Source organism: Physeter macrocephalus, chromosome 4, assembly GCF_002837175.3.
Source record: "Physeter macrocephalus isolate SW-GA chromosome 4, ASM283717v5, whole genome shotgun sequence".
Lineage (NCBI taxonomy): Eukaryota > Metazoa > Chordata > Mammalia > Artiodactyla > Physeteridae > Physeter > Physeter macrocephalus.
In genome coordinates this window covers 41,994,434-42,004,340 of record NC_041217.1, presented here as the reverse complement: position 1 = coordinate 42,004,340, position 9,907 = coordinate 41,994,434, and the positions used below count along the sequence as shown (strand labels likewise).

General features: G+C 38.4%; 1 protein-coding gene across 1 annotated transcript in view; it reads right to left on the bottom strand.

The window, feature by feature from the left end:
• Positions 1–3,974: 3,974 nt before the first annotated feature.
• FMO2 (flavin containing dimethylaniline monoxygenase 2) overlaps positions 3,975–9,907 on the bottom strand; it is a 13,428-nt gene continuing 7,495 nt past the window's right edge. The window contains 5 exon segments of the mRNA XM_028488085.1: positions 3,975–3,997; positions 4,000–4,325; positions 5,080–5,152; positions 7,277–7,632; positions 8,859–9,058. Of these exon segments, the coding sequence (XP_028343886.1) occupies positions 3,975–3,997; positions 4,000–4,325; positions 5,080–5,152; positions 7,277–7,632; positions 8,859–9,058 (978 nt within the window).

Here is a 9,907-nt window from a genome sequence, read left to right as displayed (position 1 = left end):
GGGGCACAAACCCGCGTCCCCTGCATCGGCAGGCGGACTCTCAACCACTGCGCCACCAGGGAAGCCCACCACTGAAGGTTCTTGAGAAAAGGAGTCAAGTGTCAGCCGGAAAGGAAGATTCCGTAGCTCCTCTTTGTTGGTGCTCTCATAAACGCCTTCAAGTCTGGCTTCTAGGGACTGGAAGTTTTGGAGCAAGGTGAAGGCACGTGGAAGAGGTGGCCATGGAAGCAACTGAGGACGAACTAGGTAAACTAATTAAAAAACTATGATTCAATTAATTAAAGAATATAAAAATGATGTTATGAACCTATGGTAACCTTGAGAATGTGCTTTATGCATCTCTAACTATAGGGAGTGTAATTAACCAAGGGTGTTAGCTGCTGTACTTGAGATGCATTGCTATGCTGTGCTCAGGCCCCTTTTCCCACAAGCTGCTTTCAGTCAGTGATGACACGGCAGAGAGACTGAAGCAGATCATTCACAGGAGAGTTAGGGCTTCTCTTATGGCTTGAGGACTCCCCAGTGGCTCTGCCGAATCTTCTTTAGACTGCACAACAGTCTATAATGTTTCTATGTTTCTATCCACCCTTCTTCCCTTTCTCCTTCACTCAGGGTCAGATTTGCACTGTTGTTTGATAGCTGTTTCAGCCTTTTCCTGCACTCTCCCTCTTTTCCCTCATACAGTTACTTTCCTTAATAAAACCCTTGCATGTTTAATCTCATTCTGGCATCCAGCCTGAATTAAGTAGAATCTAATCTCAGGAGCCTTTGTTTTAGCCTCTTTGTTGCATGATCTGGTCATAAGGCAGATTGGGCAAGAAAGTGAGGTATGTTCCGTGTAAACACATTCTCCCTCCCAGGAAATAGCCAAACACTCTATACTGGGGGTTACAGGTCAGTAGCAACATCTTCCAGGATGAAAGACTAGTTATAAGGAAGAATCTTCCTTTGCCATCCTCATTAAAATGTGAATGCTGGATTCTACCTCAGTTAAGCTTTTAAAATCTTTATTACTTGAAATTTTGTTACATATCATGGTCCAAGAGTTTTATTTTAAAAAAACTTTATCTTTCTGCAAAGAACAAATGTGAAACATTTGGCTTTGGGAATAGAAAATCAAGGAGCTATCATCTAGAAAAGGATAGTTAAAATAAAATTTAGTGAAAGGGAACCATCACAGGGAGAAATTTTGCAAGAAGATGGTAACTAGCTAAGAGCCTTTACAGGAGAAGAACAAACATTGTACAGCAAGAAACACTAAGGCTGAACCTAAGGAGGAATTTGGCCCTGAGGTGTGGAAAAAGTGATGGACTAACCTCTGAAAGCAGCGTTGTTGTTTTTTTTCAGAAGCCTCAAGCCAATGGTTCCTAAATTTAATGTGCACAAGAATCCTCCAGGGAACTTATCAAGACTATAGATTCCAGCAGAGGTTCTGATTCAGCAGGTCTGAATTATCATTACATCTTATTCAGGAATCTGCACTTCTGTGAACTCCCTGAGATACTCTGATGCAGAGAATATCTCTGTGGATCACAGTTTGGAACAAGCTATCCTAGATGGTTAGTCTAGGATAGTTTCATGTTTCAGGATGTATGGAGGCAAAGGAATAGACTTGAATGAGTCTTCCTTAGTCAATCTCAGGCTCTAATGAACTATTTATGTTTTAAAAAGATATCAGAATACTTGGAATGATTTCAAGGGATCATCTCCTTTCTAAAATTTTTCAAGGATATAAATTTAGTAACAATTTTGTCCTAATGGTGCTAGTTTTTTCCCCACTGATTCAGCCTCAACCTGACAATTGATTCTCCATCTTCCACTGTAGAAATAGGATAACAGCCATAGTTATTTCACCAGGTAGTGGTAATGATGAATGAGTTATGAAAAAACAACTAGGACAATGCTTTGCACATTACAAAGCAGGGATTGGCAAACTTTCCGTAAAGGGCCAGATAGTAAAAATTTTAGGCTTTGTTGAGCCATACTGTTTCTTTTGCAGCTACTCAGTGCTGCCACTGTAGCTTGAAAGCAGCCACAGACAATAAAAGAATAGGTGTGGATGTGTTCCAGTAAAACTTTATTTACAGATATAGGTAGTGGGCTGGTTTTGACCTATAGGCAGTAGTTTGCCTACTTTTGCTATAAAGTCTTGATAAATTCTATTACTATTATTAATAATATAATGGCTTGCAAATAATCTTTAAAATTAGAAATCAGTTTTTAACCAATAAAACTAAGTATATATACCCTCTGCAATTTTTTTCAAAGGAATCTGCTTATAGAAGCAATGAAAAAAAAATCTTGTATTTAAATGCTGGTGTCATTTCAATGGCCTTAAAGAGCTTCCACTGATAGGGATTGCCATCACATTGTTCTAGGCACTTGAGAGAGAAATCCAGGCCAATGTGAAGAGTGATGACCACAAAGGCTTTGGAGGAATAAGAGGAGAAATTTGTCTAAATCTTGAGTCTCTGAGATTTTCCCTCTCTTTGAAGGTCTTGTTCTGGGCTTATGGCACAGTTTAATCTCCCAAAGCACAATTTGTGTAAAGAATGGCCGTAGCGATTGCTTTATAACCAGATGTTTATTATGTTGCTCAATGTCTATTGACATTGAATTGCTTGTGACATTTTTAAAGTTCAGTTTTAAGCAAATGTTTGTCTCTCCTAACAAGCCAGCATGCTTTCTTTTATCAGATGACAAAGATTAAATATTGTTTTGCTTTTTACCTTGGTTATTTGTATGGTTAGAGCTAAATACAAGGTCCAATCATTACAATACTTTTCATCTACTTGGGAGATATACTTTTCTTCCTCAACACTTGTTTTTTGAAAATGTCAATGATTATCTTAAATGTTATTATATAGGAGTTTTTACTGTAAATTCCTTCAAACGAATTTTAGATCTAGCTGAAATGTAACCCAAATATTATAAATAAAACTAATCATATCTTATTTGTAAGAAGCATGCTGTATTCTATGTAAAGGTCCTCCAAAAGTAACATATATGTGATCATAAATAAACTGTTATTAAGTACTTGATTAATAATGGAGGTTTTTGTAAAAATGTATATTATGGAGCAAGTCTTCATTTCTAAAGTCAAGCAAACCTGAGTTCCAATTCCAGCTGCATCGCAAGATCAGCTGTCTGGTCCTGGGTATGTTACCTAACTCTCTGAGTCTCAGTTTCATCATCTGTAAAATGGGTATAAGAGCTGCACCCACCTCACAGAATTGTCATGAAAATTAAATGAAATAATACATGTAATGTGCAAATTGTATGGTCTATGATAAGTACTCTCTCTATACATTATAAATACATATATCTCTTATGGCATGTTTATTTTTATTTTTACAACAGTGTTTCTGTCAAAATATAAGACAAATATAAGAAATGTGGCTACTTGCTCAGCTTTCAATGTGAGGCCCTAAAAGTCTGTCTGAGCATTGCCATGTTCTAAGTCTATCCTCTCATTTTTTTCTCCAGTATTTTTGAGTGATTCCCCATGAAGCAAATGGCGCATGACCTAACATCTGAGAACTTTGTTACCAAATAGAGTCCGGATAAGAAGACTATCAAAAACAACACACAGGAATTTTAATATTTGCCCACACTTAAAATTTTCCAGTGATTTAAACCATGGGTGCTTTTCGTTCTGTGTAATTCTACTATTTTTCCACATGACTGTCCTTTACCAGGGCTTCGCAGCACTGTTTAGCCAGTGTTATTTTATTGTCTTTTTTGGAGAGTCTAGTGAACTTGAGGGAAGGGTAGAATGGCAAAGAAATTTCATGACACAATTTCAGTTTTACACATAGACCTAAGTCTGCTAACTCTCCAAAATTACCTCTCTCACTCTGTTTTTCTCAACTCTAAAATTTAGACTTTAGATTTAATATTTTTTCTTATAGTCTTTTTTTTTCTCTTTAAGAGGTACTGACTGACATGAAAGCCAAAAGCATTATGCTGACATATTAGAACCACTAAAGTTGGAAAAAAAGGCCACTACAACAGCAGGAAGCCCCAGGATTTTCAACAAGAAGGAAACTGGGAAATTAGATGAAGTTTTTAGAGCCCGTGTCTTTAAAGGCTTCAATATCTTTTGTTTCTGGGTGAAGATGGCACTCCTGGATCCATTCCATTGCCCAGGTCCAACCAGGCGATACTGATAGGAGTTGCAGGGTCCAAAATAAAGTTTCACAGCCAGTTTAGGCTCTTTTAGCAAGAGAGAGAGGAGGTCTGGCTTTGCACATATCTCTAAGGTGAGCTCGTCCAAGTAGTCGATGTAACTGGTCTGCAGTATCTGGCTGTTGCTCTCTCCAAACCTTAATGAAGAAAGAATAAAGGACAGATTCACAAAATGTTCTAAGTTATATAAGAACATTAGGTATTCATTAGCTATTGAAAAAGTGAAGTAATGAATGATGAATAAATGAGTTTTGAATAACTCTCCAAGTCTCCTGGCAAGTAAAACTAGTCAGGATTGCTGCAAAGATTCACAAGATAACACAGATGAAAGCATAGCTCAGTGTTTTGCACAGAAGAGACACAATATTTGCTTGTTAAATTATTAAAGTACCTTGCACTCTGACTGGCATATAGTAGATGAATTAGAATTTGAATGTGAGATAAACTCTACACGTGATATAAGGCCCCCAAGTCTACTTTCCAATGTACTTGATCTCTATTGAACTCCATTCCACTTCATCACAAAATGTAAATCCTTGACCTTCACTTCACACCAACTCCTTTCTAATTTTCTTTGAAGGGAGTTCCTCCAGCTAACTTTCCAGAGATGCTTAGGCTACTGTCACCACCATTGCCCCCATTCCACTTCCTCTTTACCACAGAGTGTGAGAGGATACAGAATCTAACATGGGCAACATATAAAACAAATCAATTTAGGTCAAGGATAAATGTTCTTGTTTGGTAAAATTACTATTTTTAAGTAGTTGGATCTTAAAGTAGTATGTATAAGAATTTGCTTTTTTAGAAGCAGCTAGGTGGTTCTTGTGAGTAGTTAGATCACTATACTTGGAGAAACACTGTTCTATGTAAAGAATTAAAAACAATTCTTACAAGTCAATTCTTTTTTTATTCCTCTTGATAATGTCTGCCATCATAGTTCTCTCCGAGGGCAAGGTACACAAGCCTAGAAAATAAAAGGTTGGTTGAGTAGTGGGTTTGATTCAATTTCATTGCTTTATCTAGTTGATTGATTCCTACAATCAACTGATTCCTACAATCAATTGATTCCTACAATTAAATTTTGGCCATTTACCCATGAGATACCGGTCAGGGATGCTGTGTTGTTGAACTCCAGGGTGCGCCACTCGCATTGAGTTCTATGTGATGTTGCCCAGGGATCACCAGGCTACAGCGTGGACTCTGAGGTGGGAGTGGGGGTTTAGAGAAGAAGATGGAAAGGGAAGATGAGCCTGAGAAGTTGGGAAGCCGTGCCAGATGGCTTGAGCTCCATTCTGAAAGTGGTGGGAAGCCGTGGGGAACAAGATCAGATTTGCCTTTTGGAAAGATTCTTTGAGGTGCTGAATTTTGGGAAATGGGCTCCCGGGAGGTCAGTTTCAAGGCAGCAAGACCAGTTAAGAGGCTGTTGAAGTAAACCAGGTGAGGGAAGGGGTGGCACAAACTGAGGTAGGACAGTGGGGATAGAGAAAGATTGATGTCAGTTATCACTGTGTGCTTGTGATTCCGTCCCCTGTCACAGGTGTCCCTGGAACTTCAGACATGCTGAGGAATGGTCAGCTTCCCTGGGTATGGCTAGTCATCAGACATCTCAGATTCAATGAGTCCCAAACTGAGCTCATCACTGAAGTCCTCCTGCTTGGACTTGCATCCTCTTCTACATGCTTCCTCTAGCCCCAGCACTGCTCCCCACCCAGTTTCCACCACCTGAGATCTGCCTTGATCAAGTCACCCTTGATTCTGCTCTTTTCCTCGAATTTTTCTACATGGAGCCAAGCATTACGTCTTGCTGGTTTGATTCTTAACTATCTCTCTTCTCCACTTTGTCTCTTTGCCTGGCTGAGGTTGTATCACATTTTAGTGTAGACGATTACAGTAGCTTTCTCACTGGTCTCTGAGACTCTATTCCTTTCGCCTTTCAAATCTATCTTTCACACTAATGTTGAAATAATCTATCAGAAGTGAAAATCGGATAATGTCTGGTCCTTGCTTAACCTTTCATTGGGTCTTCTGGCAGAAGAGCTTTGTTAAATGGAGACACTAGGTCCTCAGGCCAGACTTAATCAGGGTCCCTAAGAGTCCATCAGATGGTTTTTGTGTGTAGCTAAATTTGGGAAGAGCTGATATACATTTTATATTCAAGCTCCTTAACATGTCTTGAAAGGTTCCTGTGTCTTGGTCCCTTCCTCTCTAAGAATAATCTCTCACCCCTCTCTGCCTCACACCTCATGTTCTAGGAATGTCAAGAATCTTGTAATAATTCATCATTTGCATCACACCTCTGTGCTCTGATTCCCTTTTCTGCACCTGGGAAACCCAGTTATCTAGGAAGTTTTCCTTGACCACATGCCCTTCCTTTATCTAAACTCTGCTATTGCTAAGCACCCTTTCTCTTTTTCCACACACTCCATGCAGTCCTCTGACAAAGCACATGTCTTATTATCTTAAAATGATCCATTTAAATTTCTCTCTATCCTACCAAGTTCCAGCACACGGCTAAGTATTCAATAAGTTTTTGTTGAGCTGAATTGAACCCTGGATCAGGGAGATAGTAACAGCCTTCTGAGAAGTGCAAAGTGCTACACAATGCTCAAAGAGAAATATTTTAATAATTTTATAGCTTTGTAGGGATCTGTGAGGTTGAGCTGCTTAGGTATTAAGAGTTAATTTGGAGTTAAGTATGGAGTAGGCCCTAGGTCTCTTGATTTGCACATATTCTGAGGAATTTATAAACATCTTATAGGTAAAACTAGGAGTCATAGATGTCTTCCTTCTTTCTGTTCTCTCATTAGTCCAAGAAAAAATAATATTTACTTAACATTATGCCAACTGAAATTCTCTGAATTTTCTAATATTTTAAAGGAATGATTGCAGATATTTATTATGATCGTATCCCAGTATTGGTTATTTTGTGAATTCTCTGCTAACTTTTTAGGATGTCAGTTTTGTGACAGCAGCCAAGGTTGGCAGCCTTCTTGTTGGCAACCTCCTTTTCTAAACTTGTTATTGAGCAAAATCCACCAGGTGGATGGTGATGTGAAACATTCACCCACTCATTTGCCCACTCACTTACCTTTGAAAACTCTTGTTACCCAACGAGCTTGAAGCTCAGCAGTTGGGAAAATGGAATCTAGAGGCTGGATAAGACCAATGCATGCAAGGGTTGACTTCTCCAGGTGAGGAGGGAACATGTATTTGTACAGTGAGACCATATTATTCTCTACTTTAACAAGTGGATCTTCAAGGAAGGGAAAAGAGAAAGTATACCCTGTTGCAAAGACAATGACGTCAATGTCCTCCTCCACTGTTCCATCCTCAAAGATGGCAGAAGTTTCTGTGAGCTCTTTCACTCTTGATTTCACCTTGATGGCTCCATAGAGTATAGGACTTGGAAGATCATCACTTAGTATAGGCTCTTTCATACGGTATCTGAAACATGCAGAAGAAAACACTCAGAAAGAGTATTTAATGAGGGGTCTTGAACTCTCTTGATATTTTAAGGGCTTGGCTCTGGGAATAAAGAGGTTTCTCAAATATCCATAAAACTTTCTAACTTGACTAGTTGGGCTACCCCAAGCCATACTCTCTGACTTTATTCTCATGTCACATATCTCTTCCCTCAACAAATAAGGAAAAACACATAGATGATGTGGGCAAAACACATTTCAAAAAAGGAGGCATTCCTAAGGGCTTAGACAAAATGCCAGTGCCTATGGTCAATTCCTGAGCATTCCAGTTGTTATTATTCCATTGATATTTCTGTTGTTTTATGTTATCTACCTTTAAGTATCTTGATGTTCCATTTAATTTCTATCTGATCATAAGTAAGTAAAGAAAACTTTGTTAAATTCCCATTAGTTTTGGAACTTATTAAGGGATTAGTGTGAAAATTAATGCATAGAATTAAGTTTGGGGATATTTCTTGATCCCAAGTATACGTGGAGTCTCTGTATGTGTGTGATAGCATGAATGGTGGAGCAAAGTCTGGCTGTATTTCTGGAATTTCCTTTTCTGTAGATTTGAGAACCATTTTGTTAAAAAAATAAGGATACATGGTACATGTATCAGATATCAGAATATAGCAGCCACGTTGCATTTGTTGAAAGATTGCAAACCTCTTCTTTTTTTTTTTAAGGGAAGGAGGCTGTTATCAAATAAAGAAAAATAAACATCCATATTGTTTTCTTGTGTTTATAAGTTCATTGATGTATAACAGATTAACAGGCAGTGAGTATGTTCTCAAAAGCTACCCACAGGAAGAACCCTTATGGTGTACAGAGTTAGCAAAGTATGAATTAACAGATGTAGAACTTGGATCTGTTTTCCCACCCACCCTCTCTGAAAGGAAGGTCACAATCTCTGAAAACAGCCATTTCCAATGTTGGACAGCTCTGGGTATTAGGAAGTCCTTCCCATGATCCTAGTTCTACTTTCTGGAGCAGTTCATAACATTTATACTTCATCTTCTTAAATATTACTTTTTAAAAGGCATACAGAACAAATTTTGAATTCAAAATCCAGGAGCTACATGATACCCATATTGTTAGGTTGTAGTTTGAACTACCATGTTAGCAATTTGGCTCTTTGCAAAAAAAAACCCCTCTGACATCCTTGATTACTAATGAGTATACCATAAAAAAGCAAAGTAACTCTACTTGTTTTGAGGCATAAGGCCATAATTTTCATGGCTGAAACACCAATTCATCAGTTATTCCATCACCCATTTTACAACTCTTCGTGGCAGGACATTTCGGAGCATGGAGCTAAAACGGGTGTGGAACACCATGTCCCAGGGATAGCCATCTTCAGAGATACGGCCCATGACCCAGGAACCATGTCTGGTGCTGATAAACACCTGGTGAGCAAAAAAGGATGCAGTTTAAACTAGGGCATCATCTCTTTGGGGAGGAACCCACTGTGTAGATAATACATCACATGTATGGCCCCAGAATTTGCTGAAATGCTTTGTTTTAAAGATGATTGACCTCTAAGTGAAGTACCTTCTAGTTTTCACTTCTCTGGGGCAGCTTTATCATACAAGTGGGAACCAGTAATACTTATGCTGATAGAGGAAGACTACCATAGTCTTGAGAACTTCATGGAAACATGAGAAAATCTTTGGGCTAAACCAATCATAAAACCCACAAATTTTTGCCATGTTTGAAGTTGTGGTTCAATGCTCCTTCCCTCCTCTTACCTTTTCCATCCACCACAAGTTGTTTTTATAGGGAAGGTATACAATTATAATCCTAGGAAATGTATGATTACAGACTAATGTCTAGATAGGCACAAATATATGGATCTGTATATCCCTAGAGAGGGAATAACAAGGGAAATCAGCTTCTTCCCATACTTGAAAGAACATTGTTATATATTTTAAAAGTTAAAAATTCTGAACTTATACTGTGATTCCCATTCTCTTCAAATGCACTTCTGAATCCCCTCTCAGATGTACTCTTTATTTTTAAAAAAATGTAGCATTATTTTATTAACTACTGCATAAATTCTAAAAGCATATATGTTATGATTCCTTCCATCAGTTTCTAGATCTTGATTAAGTTACCAGATTTTTAACTTTAAATTTATTTTAAAAATTCAGAGTTTAAAAATCTAACATTTACGGGCTTCCCTGGTGGCACAGTGGTTGAGAGTCCGCCTGCCGATGCAGGGGACACGGGTTCGTGCCCCGGTCCGGGAAGATCCC